We start from the raw sequence: 16,354 nt of genomic DNA, 5'->3' as shown, positions 1-16,354 counted from the left end.
CAAATCTGACCTGGCCTGCTCCACATCTCTGCCTTTTTAGCGCTTATACACCCACTCACACAATGTGCAGCACACACAGACGAAACTACACACAACAGAGCCCACACATTCAGCAAACATTATTAAGGGCTGGATATAGGTGTTTTGATCTACAGCTACTGCCCAGTGTCGAAGCCCACAGAGTGTGTAGTGTGTGTGCACAGGCATAAAGATACAACAGGAGGCAACACACACGAACACATAAAGTATGCACACAACTCACTGGCATAGCAATTTATTAGTGCAAGATACTGTTTCTTCTACAAAACAAAGCTATGTCTGAAAGCGTGGCTGCCAGCAAAGGAGAAGTGTGTGTGTGTGTGTGTGTGTTACACCAACTAGGCACAGTGCCTTCTGCTATACCACAGGTATGGTTATACAGTACAAGGGGTGAGTCACAGCATGCACGCCCATGCATGCACATCAACACACACACACACACACACACAAACACACACACACCTCATACTTCTGCACATCCCTCAGCCAACCAACTTTGAACAAAGTCCAATGTGCGTCCCCTTCCTGGTTTGTAAAAGAATACCTGCTTTGAAATTTGTATACCCTGTTGAAATATTGGAATAAATAAAAATAACTAATAATAAATAAATTGTGTTTTGAGGATACCGTCACACAAACATTTATTAAAGAATGTCATTTAAAACTGTAGTAAACCCAGTTTTGTAAAGCTATTATTCCACAAACTGCACTTAGTTGTTAGGGCAGGAATGTGTTTTCATTGAACGCAGACAGCAGCAACCCCAGTAACGTTCGCACGTGTGAGATGTGCTCATTTATGTTTACACTTGAGGGAAAAAGGTATTACGCCACTATGAAAATAATGTTATGAATATAATGAAACAGTAACACCAATTCAAGTCGGAGTTGCGCAGTTTTACTTCACTTTCTTATTACATTTGTTTTAATGTGCCTAAATTACCGGTAAGTGATAGAAATTGTTGCTAAAACTTCCAGCTCTGACGCATTAAAAAAGCTAATTTAATATAAGCTAGTGTATTTCAGTCTCAGTCACTTTAGTCTGCTTTTGATAAATTAACGCTTGAAGTCAGGGTGTTTACGTAACACGCTGCCGTGCGTCCGGTGATTTGCAAAGCTTACCTGTAGGTTAAAAACAGGAGGAGACCTCGGGCATCATCCGCACACCCTTTGTGCTCTCGCTGCGACTAGTTTCTGTCATATAATGCTGCTCAGTCGCTCTGTTGACTGTCGCAAGTCCTCACAGCGGGCTTTTAGACACTCGTCAGTTTCCGTCCCCTGACTCTTCAGGCGATGAGAGAAACTCCACGCCCATTTCAGCGCAGGGCCAACAACCGCGGTGTGACATGCAGAAGTAGTTCAGTCCCCACCTTACCTTCATTTGTACTTCTCCTAAAAACTGTAATACTTAGCTTAATGTTGTGGTGGACCTTGTTACAAGTTGTCTTTGTGTGTTGACAGAGAATTCAGTCTGTTTGAGATTGTTCTAAGTAAGCCTGTTTCTGCGATAAAAAGTGTGCTTGTATGTGATAAGCACCGGAGAACAGCAAAGTGGAGGCACTTGTGATGTATTTTCTGGGAACGCTTGCATGTCCCAGCTTGATCCTAAGGCCCCAGGCTACACATTCAACACAGACAGGAATGCAGCAGGCTGCCTGGCACACATAATGAAGCGAGTTCTGAGGGGGGGGGAAACAAAATTTGTTTCATTATTTTCATCTATCATTTTAATGAATGCAGTATAACATTGAATGTCACTATATGCTGTATAACAATAGTGTGTTTCAGACCTGACATTTGATTTGATGTGATGCACAAAAACAAAACTACTGTAAGATTATATGTGTGACAGAAAGAGAATTGACAGATTAAACACTGTTGGCAAATAAACAAATATATTACAATAACATATATTGTTTTATTGAAGGTGATACTACTACTACTAGCAATGTAATAATGACAAATAAACTTGAACTTAAGTTTCAAGTTCAAGTTTATTTGTTATTCCAACTGTAACAAAACAAACCCAGTTTAAATATAAAATAAAATACAATTTCTTATATTAGATAAAACATAAAAGCTTCAAGACAAACAGCAGATTTCTTTAACAGTTCAACCCCACATAACATTGTGATTTATGTTATATTTGTAATTAAAATATTTGTAAAAACATTTTTATATTATATTTTCATGTTGCATATTTCTTCCTCCACAGATGGACATTATTACTACTAATAGAATTAAAAGTGATAAAATAAGTAGTAAAATCACAGGGTACACTACAGTATGTACATACTGCCACATGATGGTGCCAAAGTGCTGCAGGCTGCTTCTAGGTGAAATAGACCTTTCTCACTGAAGACATACAAGTAAATAATAAAATGAATGATGGCTGAATTCCATTTAGCTGCTTCAGTTTCAGGGCCCTGGTGCTGGCTCACTGCCAAACTGTCATGGATTACTGGGACACTTGAATAGAACAAAGCCATCATTAATATTATTAATAACACCTGTGCTTTACCTACTATGACAAGTCAAAAAGTCTGCTGGGAAAAAGGCCTATAAAGATGTGCATGATAGAGTAACACATTTTTCTCTTTCTTGAAATAATTAAATACATTCCACCATCAAAGTGGTTTATAATTGCTTTCTATTAAATAAACTGGCTTTGTACTAAAGGTTTTTACATTGTGTCATTTGCCTGTTTTGATCATCTAAATTCAACTCAAATCTTAATGTAACGTAACTTAGACTTAGACAGACCTTTTACATGTAATGGTGTATTTTTTGACTATGGTATTACTATGGTATGGCTTAAGTAAAGGATCTGAATACTTCTTCCACCACAAATGTCTTACCAGAAATTCTACAGGAAACCCACACAATGACACAGTGTTTGTGTTTGGCTTTGTGTTTCAGAAAAATGCTCTAGAGCCACCAGGTAAGTCTACAACCTTCTCCACAACATACATATGCCTTCAAAACAAGTGACATTTCCAGTATTTAAAATAAAAATATTATGCAGAATTCATCATTGAGTAACTGCCATATGTTTTTTTAATGATTCAGGAGTTAGTGAATTTAAAGAGCTGACGTCTTTTACTGTCTGAACATACAAGCAGTAAAATGACAGAAGAACAGAAGAGAGGGATGAGATGTCTGGAGGACAGCACTCTGTCTTCCTGTGAATCTTTTGCTCTCTGGCTCTTCTTTTGTCCCTCCCTGCCACGCCTCCAGGGGTCGCCTTAGCAACATGTTTTACTGCTGGCAGCCATATAAATACAGCATTGGCTCCTAAACTAGGAAAGCTGTGCACAGTAACACTCTATGCCAAGGACACAGCGAAAAAGGGGGCTTCAGCTTCAAATATAAAAGGAGGTACACAAGTGAATGCAAAGTATTTTAGTTAATATTTGATATTATTCACCAAAATTTTGTTAAAGGAGTGAATTGCTTTTGTCATATGCAACACGGACTGAAAAAAGGGCATTAAACAGAAAAGACAGATTTTCAGCACAGCATGGATGCAAATCTGCATGCGAATAAAGAGATGGATGACGCTGAGTCTCTTCATGGCAGTAGGAGGGAGGACAGTCTCCTCAACATGTTGACTGAAACTTTTCGGGGGCTTGAAGCTGCTAGACGCTGTAGAGATCATCATAATGGAGCGGTGGGTGAGAAGAGATGCACAGAAGAAGAACCAGGTAGAGGCAGAGGAGAGGAAATACAGAGATGGAGTGAAGAAGGGATGCTCAGTCCAGCAGAATGTGAGAAGGAGGATGAGGAGAGAGGAAGAAATGCTGATGAAGAGCGGGAGGAGAAAGAGAGCAAGCAGAAAGTTTTGGGAGCGCTGAGGGAGCTGAGTGTTTTTCATTCAGACAGAGTGACAGCATGGAGAGAAGTTCTCAGAGAATGTGCCCACATGCCTGCCAACTCCCCACCAGGGGACAGTGATCAGCAACATCTGTCTACAACAGGTATGTATTGATCTGATTGATGCATGTCTTTCTCAGCCTTTTTGAAATACAGCTGAACATTTGCAGTTGAAACATTTGAAACAGTTAAAATATCTTAACATGTTGAGTCTTTGGAGCCTTTGAAATGACATGGGACTAACTGCTAAAGTTGAACCAGATAAAGGAGTTAAAATGTCGGTTAATTGTGAGCAGGAAAGTGAGTTGAACTCCCCACCCCCACCTCTTTCTCTCTCACGGCAGCAGCGGATGGCCGCCCACCATTGAGTCTGGTTCTGTCCAAGGTTTCCACCTGTTAAAAGGAAGTTTTTTCTTGCTACTGTCACCAAGTGCTTGCTCATGGTGGGATTTGTTGGGTCTCTGTAAATAATATTATAAAGAGTACGGCCTAGACCTGCTCTATAGGAAAACTGCAATGAGATAACTTCTGTTATGAATTGGCGCTATATAAATAAAATTGAATTGAAAGTGTCAGTGGAAATTGAAACACAAAGTAGTTCAATTGTCAATGGAGTTGAAATGTTAGCAGTTTAAGTGTTGGTTGACGTTGAAGGACTGTTAAGGAGGAGTGAAATTTAAAGCATCTTTGAAACTGCTGAAGTCAGTTTAAGTGTACATGCTGAAAGCAGTTGAAAAGTCAGTAAATAACATTGATGAAAGGGTTTGAGGCATCAGTTGAAGAGAGGGACCATAAATGATTGAATTCAAAACCTATTTGTTAGGCAAATGCATCAGGTCATTGTGAGCATGGAAAGGAATTGAAGTGTAAGTTAAAGTTGGAACACTAAAAGTAGTTTAAGTGTCAGTGGAAATTGAAATGTAAGCATGGAAAGGAATTGAAGTGTCAGTTAAAGTTGGAACACTGAAAGTAGTTCAGGGTTCAGAGGGATTTGAATCTGAATCAGTTAAGCGTACATGCCGAAAGCAGTTGACGAGTCAGTTAAAATAAATATGCTGAAAGGAATTGAAGCGTCAGTTGATGAGAAGGACCAAAAATTATTTTTATATATATTTAAAATCTATTTGTAGGACAAATGCCCTGTAAACATTATATATATATATATATATATATATATATATATATATATATGAACTATAAAACACAATTGCCTAGGTTTTATATGTTTGTTTTGTTTCAGATACAGAATGTGAAGTCACAGCTTGTTCAGACTCCTTCTGTAATATTTTTCTGAGTGTTGGGAATGACATAAAGAACATTATGGACAAACTGAACACAATCATAACTAAGCTGGACGAAGAAATCCTCAAATTAGGTGCAAAGGAGGCCTCAACTGTGGATGCATCACTTCAGGAGACCAGAGCTCCAAAAGCATCAAAGCAACCTGAAGATGACAACAATCACCTGAACTCCCAAGATCCCCTTGGATTTGACTCTGGGCATAAAAAGGACATTGAAGATGGAGATGAGCAAAGTCATACAATGCCATCACCAGACACTGAACAAACATCAGACTCCAGATTCAGCAGTTCTGACTGCAGCGATGTGGAACCGCCAGGGAAAGAATTTGTGGTCAAAAGTCAAGGGAGTGGTAATGAGGACTGTGTTTCTCCAGAAAGTCAGATAGATTTCCTGGAGGAGACAGAAAAGGACACAAATAGGGTAAATGACAAGGGCAAAAATGAGACAAACATCGAATGGATCACAGTGGGGTACGTTGACGAAATCATCACCTTTTTGTCCCCATTAACCCCTCAACAAAGAGCTTTTCCCTGTTATTTCCCTTTAAGTATCTCTAAAGCAGTTAAAATCATTGTCCTAATCCACATGTCTGACAGAATCATATTCTGTATCAGCTTGTTCCAGCTCTACATTGAAGGTAAATGATGTTTACGTTGAGTGAAATATTCAAACCCAAGAGTTTGTGTTTTTTATGGCTATAATAATTCCATCATAATTATTCTAGATACCTTATGCATCATTTTCTACACATTTCCTCAATATTAAGCCAGACATATTTACTATCTTTGAAAATTTTTGGAATACCACTGAAATCTAAAATAAAGATTTGTTGGTTTGAACCAAAAAAACTGTTCAGCATCCCAGTCTTTATCCCGCATGGGGCCATCTTGTGATTCTGGACATGATTTGGTTCCTCCCCCTCATTCTCCTACTCACTGGTACAGAAGCAAACTCTCTGCAATGGTTTATCACAAGGTGTACTCATTTTGACCACCTGGCCTCCCCATAGCTGGCTATTTCTTACAGTTCACTGTCAGGTCAATGCCCACATTTGTCCAAAAGCTATACAACTCTGAGAGAGGCCAAGCTGTTATTCAGTGCAGAATTATTTGATTTGTTCTTCAAAATCTCATCTGCACCTCATGAGCTTTGTATCTGCGTACATATATCTATTTTAAAATGATTTCTAGGCTCACTGGTCAACAGGACAGCCATTCAGATGTACCAGACGCATGCTTTATCAGAGCACCTACGGGCGTGGCTGAAGTCCTGAGATGTGAAGTGGCCGACACCCTGAGCTGCCTGATGGTGACCGGCTCGGAGGAGCTGGTCAGCAGAGTGATTAGAGTCAAAGCTCAGGACGGAGCTAACTTCCATTTCCCTGTGACCGTGGTTGTGCCTTTCTGCGCCGGTTACCCCGGCAACTACAGGGATGTCGCTGTGAAGATAGTTGATGGGGAGAGGAAAGCAAGCTACGTCACTCCTATAACAACAGAGGGCACGTATGGAGGGCAGAGGGTAAAGTTCTCTATTACTTACAGTATGTTTTAAAGACACTAACATTTATTATATATGCCAACTATTAACTAAAAAAAGCTGTTTTTCATGACTGTTTCTTTTATTTTATTTAACCTTCATTTAGCCAGGACATATCCTGAGATACATTATCCTGTTTTCAAGACAGACCTGGCCAAAATGGCACTGTAGAATAGGTTACACAATGTCACATAAAAAATGTATAACCTTTACTTATAGCTAAGCTATATAGCTATAGCTAGGACCTGAGAGGCATAAAGGAGAGAGCTTGACTATTTAAAACAGTTACATTCTTCATAAAACATGAATGTGGTGTGCAATATTTCCAAATTAAGTTTGTCTTCAAAATTATTCCAAGCCCAGTTTTGCCAAGTTCAGAACAGACTCTGGAAATCTTGAAGATTATCTGTCCTGTTGGGTCTGATAGCTGTTTGAAACAGGAGAAAGTGTTTTACAAAGGTAGACAGGGGATGCATGCATATACAGGATGTCACCATAATCCAGAACTGTTATAGTTTGAGGTTTTGTCATTTCCTGTTTTAATTATTAGTGTATTCCTCTCCTTGTGTGTCTTGTGGTTTTACTTCCTGTCTTTGTTTGCTTTCCCTCCAGTTTTGATTGTTGGCCCCTCTTTGATTGTTTGCACCTGCGTCTCGTTGTCTCACCTCCCTTAGGGTATTTAGTCCAGGTCTTTTCCTTTGTTCAGTGTCAGATAATTGTGTGTGTGTTCTCCCTGTCAGATTTGTTTAGCCTTGTTGGACTCTTTGCTTGGTTTCTACTACTGCGAGCCGGTAACCCATTTCCTATTCCTGGACCTGTATCTGCCTACCTGCCTGTTACCTGTTTGTTGTCTGTCTGCTTGTACCTGCCTATAAGCTACTTCACCCCAATAAACACTGTAGCCATCCGGCTACTTCATCCTGATACCGCTTCCTGGTTATCTGCATTTGGGTCCACATACTGCTCCCCATACAACAAGAACAGATAAAAACAAGTCTTATTCTTGCTTCAAACCTAATTTGGGTTGAAGGTTAGCAATGTGAATAATGCCATATTTTCAGATGATGAGACCATTTCACATTCAGTACCACCCATTGTTTGAAGAGCAATGTTCCACATTTTGTACAGAATGGGCATTGTTATACATCTGATTTTGGTTTTATTGTGTTTTTGTGCATTCAGGATTAGTTTTGATTTGTAAAATGATAACTGCAGTTTGTGAAAGCCACTTTGGAGGTCAGTAATAGCTTGATTTAGACAGGGACCAACTGCATAGATATTGTATCATCTGCATAAAAACAAATGTTCGCTGACTGGATGTGCCTTCTATATTGTTTATAAAAATGGAATACAGAACAGGAGCTAATGTAGAACCCCGTGGTGCACCTTTTGTGAATTTACAGTTATCAATAGAAACACTGTCTGTCTGAAAGATCATTTCTGAACCAACGAAGTGCATCTTTACTGAAACCAATTTGCTTTCATCCCTGTAAGAATAATTGACACGGCTGTAATTGTACAGTGTCCTGACCTAAAGCTAGATTGAACATCTGGGATAATGTTTTCTGTCAAACTTTTTTATTTGAGTTTATAAATGATTCAAATACTTTGGCCAAAATAGATGATTTCATTTATGTTGTGTCCATGTCTTTGCCAGGGCTCATTTGCAGAGGTGAGAGTGTACTCCCTGGGCCTGTTTGCAGTGGTTTCCTGTCTAAAAAAAGAAAATTACACTGTTCCCACATGGGGTTTGTCACTCAAGCTCCCCATGGACCCCCGAATCTGTCTGAACTACCTCCCAGGATGCTTCACTGCTCCAGTAATGGCACAAACCATGGTATGGAGATGATGATTTGATTACTATCCATCTGTCTCCCACTTGACTTTTAATACAAGTGTGTTATAACAGCAATCATCGGTTTACTCAACTGATTTGTTATGTATTGAGGGCTGAGAAGTGGGTAAAAACATCTTTATAAATTTGAGATCCAGAAAAAGGTGGAAAAAATATTGAAATTGTTTCAATTATGAGATAAAAACAGACATGGTAATGGAAAGAGGGACATAAAAAGCAAGCAAAAGACGGAGAAATAGATACCCTGCTTTTAATTCAGAATTGAGTCTTCACAGATGTTTGCTGTGAGGGAGTAAAATGAACAGCTGTGGCTGATATTTGAATTGACTTCTGAGTCCAGTCATCTGTGAACTAACTTCACCACAGCAGTTTGTCGCTTGATCTTACGTCAAAAACCAGCAGTTTCCCCTCTGCATGTCTCTTTGATAAAACAGAATGCTGTTGGCAAAACAAAATGTGGAGAAAAACAATTTTCATATCACACAGCATCTCTGTCCAAACTGCTGCCCAAATAATGCAGAACAGCTGTTTCCCTCATCTGCCTTAGATCCAGCCTGTAGATGCCATCCTTCTGGCTGCTGTCAAGTCCAGAAGTGATGCCTATCACTCAGTGGTTTCTACAAGCCCACTACTCTACCTCACCCACCCATCCTCTCAGCCCCCAAGAAGACCCCTCACTATCACCCTTCCCTGTCCCCCGAACCCTGAAAAGAAGAGGCACACAAGGGGACAAGGGAAGACTCAGCTTGTTAGTGATTCTCCACCATGGGATCAACCTGCTTCCCACAGAAGGAGGTGAATGCGGCCTCTTTGTATTTGTCCAAATTTTTGTGAACTGAAATACAGATATCAGAGGACCAGTGGCCAAAAATAAGAGACTAGAGATGTAGAGGGCAGCTCCCAGATGAGAATGATTGTTCATGCATTAATTGCTGAAAGCATGTGTTGTACAAACCATCTATAATGAATAAAGATTTGACAAAGTTTGATTTTTAGCTATGTTAGCAACATGGATAAAGGCAAGGCCATGTTGGTCTGTCAGTTGGTCCACCTCATCCAAACAGAAGTATCAGCAATCTCATGGATTGCCATGAAATTTTGTACAGACATTCATGGTTCCCAGACAATGTATCCTCATGACTTTGGCGATCCGCTGATTTTTCCTTTAGTGCCATCATGAGGTTGACATTTGTGGTTTTAAATGAAATACCTCAACAACTATTGAACAGATTGCCATTAAAATTGCCATTCAAATTCGCCTTGAGGATGAATTGTAATAGCTTTGATGATCCGCTGACTTTTCATCTAGTGCCCTCATCAGGTCAAAATTTCAATTTGTCCAATACTTTTATGACTAAATACCTGCAAAATTAATGAATTCCATTAGCCTCTACTGTACTTGTGTTTAGTGTTAATTAGCTAAAATTAGCACGCTGACACACTAAACTAAGATGGTGAACATGGCAAAAATGACACCACATCAGCATGTTAGCATTGTCATTGTGAGTATGTTAATATTAACTGTTAGCATAACTGTATACTCTTAGTCTTGTTATGAAGATTTTTTAATGTTTCAGAATCCTGGGTGCCTCTGTGAAGTCTAAGGAGATCTCCAATGAGCTGCTGATTGTTCTGGGTTCAAGAGACAAACAGTGGAGCGTCCTGGATAAAGTCATAGTCAGGAACCAGCAAAATGGACTAGTGTCCTTTGAACTGACAGAGAACTTTGACAGGTTTGCAACATGTCTCCTTTTAAAATCATTATTCATGCAAATTCAAATGGCTGATAAGAATATATATACACAAAAATGCATAATTCAAGAAAGATGCATACACGCCATATAATTCTAGCGCACTAACACACACAGAATTAAAATAAGAGTGTGTGTACACTTCAATTAGAAGCCTTGCTGCAGAGCTCTGGACCAGGCTGCAAAAAAATAGGCTTAGGTGAAAATATTGAGAGTTACAGTAAATTAGATGTGAAAGCCTTGATAATTTTCTGCGGTCAGATATAGACGAAAACGTCCTCATTTTAGAAATGATTCAGAGCTGAATCACAGCCATTTTATTCTCTCTGTTTTGCAAGTCTTTATCAGTCTCAAAAATAAGACTAAAAAAGTAAGACTCAAAAAAGACACGTAGGGGCATTTGTAGCATCAATTGCGGATTGTAGATTTTCAGCTTGCTGCTATTGTTTCCTATGAACAGTGTGAGAATGAGCTGGCTGCTCACACTGCGAATGAGGATGTAATAAATCCTGCATCTGACCACAGAACAGGAAATACTCTCAGGCATCAGAGATGAATTGAAGTGAAACCAAAATAGTTTTCATTTGATTATGTACCTTTTCGCTGAGATGCAGTTAGCAGAGGTCAACTCCAGGTTAGTTGGCTTCTCAGGGGACGCAGGAAACCAGCATAAAACCTTATAATCAGGAGTTCCTTGCAGTGTTGTTCTTGTCATAACAAGGAGGCTGTTGAAACTGGAACACACAGAGGCCAGGTAATAATATTCGATGAAGACAGGGCTGGAATTTGCCAAACAAAATAAATGAATATTATTTATGAGAGCAGTGACTGTCAGCAGGAGTCCTCCCACCACATAGAGGAGGTAGAAGACATTGCCCCTGGCCACAGACGGAGAGAGAAACAGAAAATTAGGGAGGGTGGATTTGCATGTTTGAAGACAACAGTTCTTTTTTGAAGTCCTTTGAAAATCACGGATCCTTACTTGTGGACAATTAGTGATGGTAGAAACATGAATGGGGTTTTTAATGCGTGAGGTCCAACAGGAACAACTCTGGCTCTAGAGAAGCTAAAATAGAAAACATGAGATATTTATATTATATATTTGAGATATCTGTGGTTTGGACCACTTGGTTTTACTCCTCCCACATATTGTTTTCCTTTTTCCTATTCCTATTTTTTTATTTTGTTTAGTAAAAACAACCAAAAATTCTATGAAGATTTGTTTTATCTCACAAAATACAAAGACAAAACCTTCACACTTATTTTAGCTTAATTTTAATTATTTTTTTATTTTATTTGTAAGGGATTGCATGCAATATTAAATAGAAATGTTACCATTTGATGTATTGTACCAGAGTTAGCTTAAAGCTATTTTTTTTTCTACAATTAAAACACAACAGAAAAGCACTAAAACAGGACAGGACACATTCAGTAATCCAAAATTACACACAGCAGTACTTCATACACACCATGTACGTAAGAAGTTGCCTGTAAAAGCAGGCAAGATTCTTTTAGTTAAGTTGGTTAAGTTTTCTTTAACTTTTTTGTCGTAGTTTGCTAATAATTGCTAATACCCTTAACTTTAATAATATTTAGCATATTGTGGTACTCTCGCCTTGTTTAATCTAGAGTCAAATACTTCAACAAGACATCATCTAGAAGTACTCACCACTCATGCAACTACTTCTCCACCTCTCCGGGGTTTTATGCCTTTCATTTGGACATGTTCAGTCTAAGGCACAGCATGATAAGAAAAGAAATGTGGAACACTACAACTAACCAGACTTAGAGCAAGCTGTTCTTTACATAAGGGGCTTAAGAAAGGCACTATGGATAAAGGGGGGCCTAAATTCTTTGAATTCCAGGCTTTGGCATTTCTATGTCAGAGCATAAGTACATGGTAAAAATGTTAAGTAATCTCTAAAGAAGTCATAGGCAATGAGAAAATAAAGGTATCTGATTGCCTTTCTGTTTTAAGTCTAAAAAATGTAATATTAGACCTTGTTGTGAATTGTGAAGTGCTCCTTTAACAAGGTTGGATTCTCGTTATTTCTCTTCTGTACTCTTTTTGTCTTTCTTATCTAAGACAGCTTCCCCAGGGAGTAATATATGTACAGTAGGTAATATGAATTCTTTATTTTGTCTTTAAGAATATTAAGTCTGTATTCAGGCCCATGATAACAGACCCATCTCTTAACACCCTCTATTCGACAATCTAATCTCTCCGCTGAGCTCAGCTTCTTAACTTTGCTTCTGTCGCTGACTGTCTGCCTCTCCTGTCCCTGCCCTCAGACTGCTGGTGGTTCGTCTCCTCTCTCCGCTGCAGCCTTGCCACCTCACCTCCCTGGCAGAGGAGCTGGAGGAGTCGGTCTGCTGCCACGCGGTCACCATCGTCCTCCAGCGTAGACAGGACGAGCCTCACGCTGTCCTGGTGGCTGCTCTGCCCAGCAGAGACCTCAGCTGGGAGCTGTCCAAACTGCGAGCCCGGGGCTACAGTGGCCTCCTGGGGACCTCGTCGGAGACCTCATCGGAGATCTCCATGTGTGAGGGAGACCAGCTTCTACTCCGTTTCAGTGGCAACATCACCTCCACAGGTAGGGTGTGAGGCTGACTTAGTGACTTTTTAAAACTTATTATAGGAAAAACTGCAAGCAATGACAAAAAAAAACTAGAAGCAGCTCTCCAGATGCAAAAAAGAATCAATGTACAAAAAAGGTAATGAATCACAAGAGGTTGTATGTCTATGTTTTACAGTAGGAACTCGAAATGACCAACATGATGTTCCACACGAGCGGATCACCTTCCACAGCCAGCAGAAGAATCACCTCTTGGTGCATCTAACAGAAGTTGACCCATTTGGGAACTACAGCTCACCTCACTACAAGGGCACAGCCATGTTTTACAAGGTCACCAGAGGTCAGCTGGAGTGGCGAGGTGATCCAGTCCCTACGGACACAAAGCTCCTGGGAGATCCTGTCTGTAAGCTGTCTCTGACTTTACCCAAGGTGCAGAGGCACTCACAAGGAATTCTACATCATACTTGGTGTTAAAACGATGACCTTCACAATAAAGGAATGTTCTGATTTTATTCTGTTTCATTTCAGAAAGTGAGAACCATTAATCGGCCCATCGTAGCTAGGGTGAAGTTATGCGAGGAGACGGGTGGGTGACATGTTCTGCTCGAATATGTTTTTATCTATCATTCGATCCTTTAGTGTGAAGTTCTCATTGCTGTGGTGCTGCTCATTGCTTTGGCATTGATAGGATAATTAAAGGTCATTTTCAGAGCAATCTTATTGTGATGGAAGGTTATATTATAGCTAAGTAACAGTTAAATTTTGAGGTACTTGTACTTTACTGGAGTATTTCCATTTCCCACTACTTTATACTTTCTACTCCACCACATTTTATATTGTACTTTTTACTTCTCTATATGTATCTGATAGTTATTGTTAATTCTTACTTTGCATATTTTGCAGATTACTTTTCATATAAAACATACGCAGTTTTTCCAACAAGATTCATTGTCCAGGGGAAAAAAAAAATCTCCCTCTTATCAAGTCATTTTTGTTCAGAATAATAACAAAAAAAAAATCTAGTAGGAATATTTCAACCTGTTTTAATGCAAATTAACTCATTTCAAAATGTTCTAAAATCAACTTTTTCATCATTTGAGGGCAGCAACCTGCTTTATTTTGTCTTGTTTCAAAATACAGACATTCAGAGCTCATTTCAGAGCAGTTTTTAAAAATTGAAATTTTATCACTGTGTTGCAAAACAGTATAAAAGTAATGAGTACTTTTACTTTTGATACTTTAAGCACATTCACCAGAATTGTTTTAAGCAAACTCTCTGCCTTACCTCCATCCTTCATTTCTTACCCACCAACCAGGTTCCCTATCAGACTCTCTTCTTCTCTGGCTGTCCGGGGAGCTTTCAGAGGAGGAAGTAGCCCTTCTGGTGCTCTCCCTGCGTCTCCGTCGTAGCGCCACACAGCTGGTGAAGCTCCGGGCTGGGGACAGCCTGTCCAGCCAGGCCTTCCATGTCCTGGCCATGTGGAGGAGGGGGCTACCGGCTGCCACACGCCAACCCAAGGCCTCTCAGCTGGCTCACTGCTTATCAAAGAGTGGCAGGCCGGACCTGGCCAGAGAGCTGCTGCTGCGACAGGCTGCAGCCACCAGGCAGGGCTCGCTGAAACAAGAAAGCTTAAAAAGTAGAAATCACACTGATTTTTAATTGCTGCATTTAGTCAGGGCATTTGTGCCTGCCAAGTTGGTGGTAGTGTTTTGTTTGATCCACAAGGGGTCAGCATTGGACTGTGAGATTCCGTGCTCTCTTCCAGACTTGAGTCGATTATGTCTATGAGTAATGATGACTATGTCAAACCAGTGATTTTTAGAGGCCCGAAGACTTAATATTATCTAGTAAAAAAGAAAAATGAGAAATATGTGAAAAAAACTAATCTAATTTTGTACAGCAAATGTTTTTTTCTCTGTTTCCCTCTCCTGTTAATTGTCTCATGACCCATTATATTAGTCTTGTGACCCCTTGGGGTGCCAAACCCCAGGCTGGGAACCAGTGAATGTTGCTTAGTATTTCTTGTGGCAAAAATAGCTGCAGATCAAAACATAAGACACTGACTGAGACATTCAGACAATCACGGTTGAGTATTAGAAAGTAGTTAGTTTAGCTATTTGTAATTGACACCTTACCTCATATTATGTGTTATAATCGTAGAAAAGGTTTCGTAGTCATCTGGACACTGTTTTCAGAATCAAGACGTTTCGTCTTGACACAAATGAAGAGAATTATCTGCAACCACGACTTGATTCAGAGTTAAATATTAAAATAAACTTTACATACAAAAAAACTATCTTTGTTTGCTGTGAACCTAAACTGTAGCTGATACACACACTGTATGTTTGCCTGTATGTGTTGCCACACAAACGTCTGTACGAGCTTTCTCAGGTTAGTTTTACATTTAAAGTCTGAATTTTTTGTAAGCATTAATCTCAGCACCTTCATATTCTGACTTTATTTTGTAGTTTGTCTCCACAGACAGGTAGCTGATTTACACGACCAGTCAGCCATCTCTTCTCTCTATGTAAACAAACGCAGACACTGAGCTGTGACCTCTTTTCAGCTCCCTGACACCGAGTCATCTTTAAGACTTGACTGTGTCTGTTGCCGATAACTGATTGGATAGCAAAGGCTTGTTTCTCAGCATAATAAGGCACATTTATGTTTTTGATATGAGATATATCAAATATATACATATGATTTGTGTCTCTTTGGAATATTTTTATAGGTATGCCTTTAAAATAAAAAAATGCTGATATACATACAAATCCTCCACATATTTTAATGTGTGCAAATACGTACTTACTAAAGTAGTAAGCTAGTAGTAGTAGTAGTAGTGAAGTAGTAGTAGTTAGTAAATGGTAAATAGACTGTACTAGTATAGCGCCTTTCTAGTCTAGTTTTGAACTAGACTAGAAAGTTCAAAACTAGTTAAAACTAACTTTGAATCTCAACATGGATGAGAAGTCTTTAAATGCTCTGAAAATAATTGTAAATGTGAACATCTATACTTTCATAACAACTGGGCCAAATCCATCTGATGATGAAGATCAGCGTGATTTGATACAGCTACTTGTGGTGAGATTGTTTTCTCAACTATTATGTTCCATGTAAAAATCAGATACTCAGTTGAAGCTGGTTTATACAGTGCTACAACGAATCCCTTTTATAACTAAATTGTGGGCAACGGAAGTGTGCTCTGTCATTTTAATGTCATTCACCGGGGTTTTCTTTTTCATCTTCGTCTTCAGAGCCTCATACTCCAGCTGTGTGACATTCTGCAGGCTCTGAGCTGAAACGGGGGGGGGTAATGATCGATGCCATGTGTCCAGGTGGGACGGAGGGGACTCCCTGTGGAGACAGAGGAGACCACCCAGTGCTGCAAAACTGGGGGGACGGTTAATGAAGTATGAAATGGTAA

At 39.5% G+C, this 16,354-nt stretch overlaps 2 protein-coding genes and 1 long non-coding RNA gene across 5 annotated transcripts in view; 1 reads left to right on the top strand and 2 right to left on the bottom strand.

The window, feature by feature from the left end:
* arap2 (ArfGAP with RhoGAP domain, ankyrin repeat and PH domain 2) overlaps nucleotides 1-1,622 on the bottom strand; it is a 132,517-nt gene extending 130,895 nt beyond the window's left edge. Inside the window, exon 1 of one of the 3 annotated variants that reach the window (XM_044185025.1) lies at nucleotides 1,159-1,622. The gene's annotated coding sequence lies outside the window, so the exon portion shown is untranslated. The remainder of the gene's footprint in view (nucleotides 1-1,158) is intronic. The other 2 variants (XM_044185023.1, XM_044185024.1) reach the window with 2 other exon arrangements.
* A 445-nt stretch (nucleotides 1,623-2,067) lies between these two features.
* On the top strand, nucleotides 2,068-15,582 carry dthd1 (death domain containing 1). The gene is made up of 10 exons (XM_044184919.1): nucleotides 2,068-4,013; nucleotides 5,150-5,681; nucleotides 6,402-6,729; nucleotides 8,405-8,584; nucleotides 9,150-9,397; nucleotides 10,180-10,335; nucleotides 12,646-12,947; nucleotides 13,108-13,358; nucleotides 13,458-13,515; nucleotides 14,246-15,582. The coding sequence occupies exons 1-10, from the start codon at nucleotides 3,557-3,559 to the stop codon at nucleotides 14,587-14,589; spliced, it is 2,856 nt and encodes a 951-aa protein (XP_044040854.1). The 5' UTR covers nucleotides 2,068-3,556; the 3' UTR covers nucleotides 14,590-15,582.
* On the bottom strand, nucleotides 5,466-12,149 carry LOC122870608. Its single transcript, XR_006376631.1, has 3 exons — nucleotides 12,023-12,149; nucleotides 10,950-11,419; nucleotides 5,466-5,601 (listed from the first exon to the last, which is right to left on the bottom strand). It is a non-coding gene; the product is annotated as an uncharacterized LOC122870608 (long non-coding RNA).
* Nucleotides 15,583-16,354: the final 772 nt, after the last annotated feature.

The sequence above is a fragment of the Siniperca chuatsi genome, linkage group LG22 (genome assembly GCF_020085105.1).
Source record: "Siniperca chuatsi isolate FFG_IHB_CAS linkage group LG22, ASM2008510v1, whole genome shotgun sequence".
Classification (NCBI taxonomy): domain Eukaryota; kingdom Metazoa; phylum Chordata; class Actinopteri; order Centrarchiformes; family Sinipercidae; genus Siniperca; species Siniperca chuatsi.
This window is presented reverse-complemented; position numbering and strand designations above follow the sequence as displayed.

Bases quoted from the DNA above. Each gene is read 5' to 3' on its own strand.
- dthd1 (XM_044184919.1), top strand. From the start codon at position 3,557: ATGGATGCAAATCTGCATGCGAATAAAGAGATGGATGACGCTGAGTCT. The intron at 9,398-10,179 runs GTGAATGCGGCC...TTAATGTTTCAG, and splicing joins CCTGCTTCCCACAGAAGGAG to AATCCTGGGTGCCTCTGTGA. The intron at 13,516-14,245 runs GTGGGTGACATG...CCCACCAACCAG, and splicing joins GAAGTTATGCGAGGAGACGG to GTTCCCTATCAGACTCTCTT.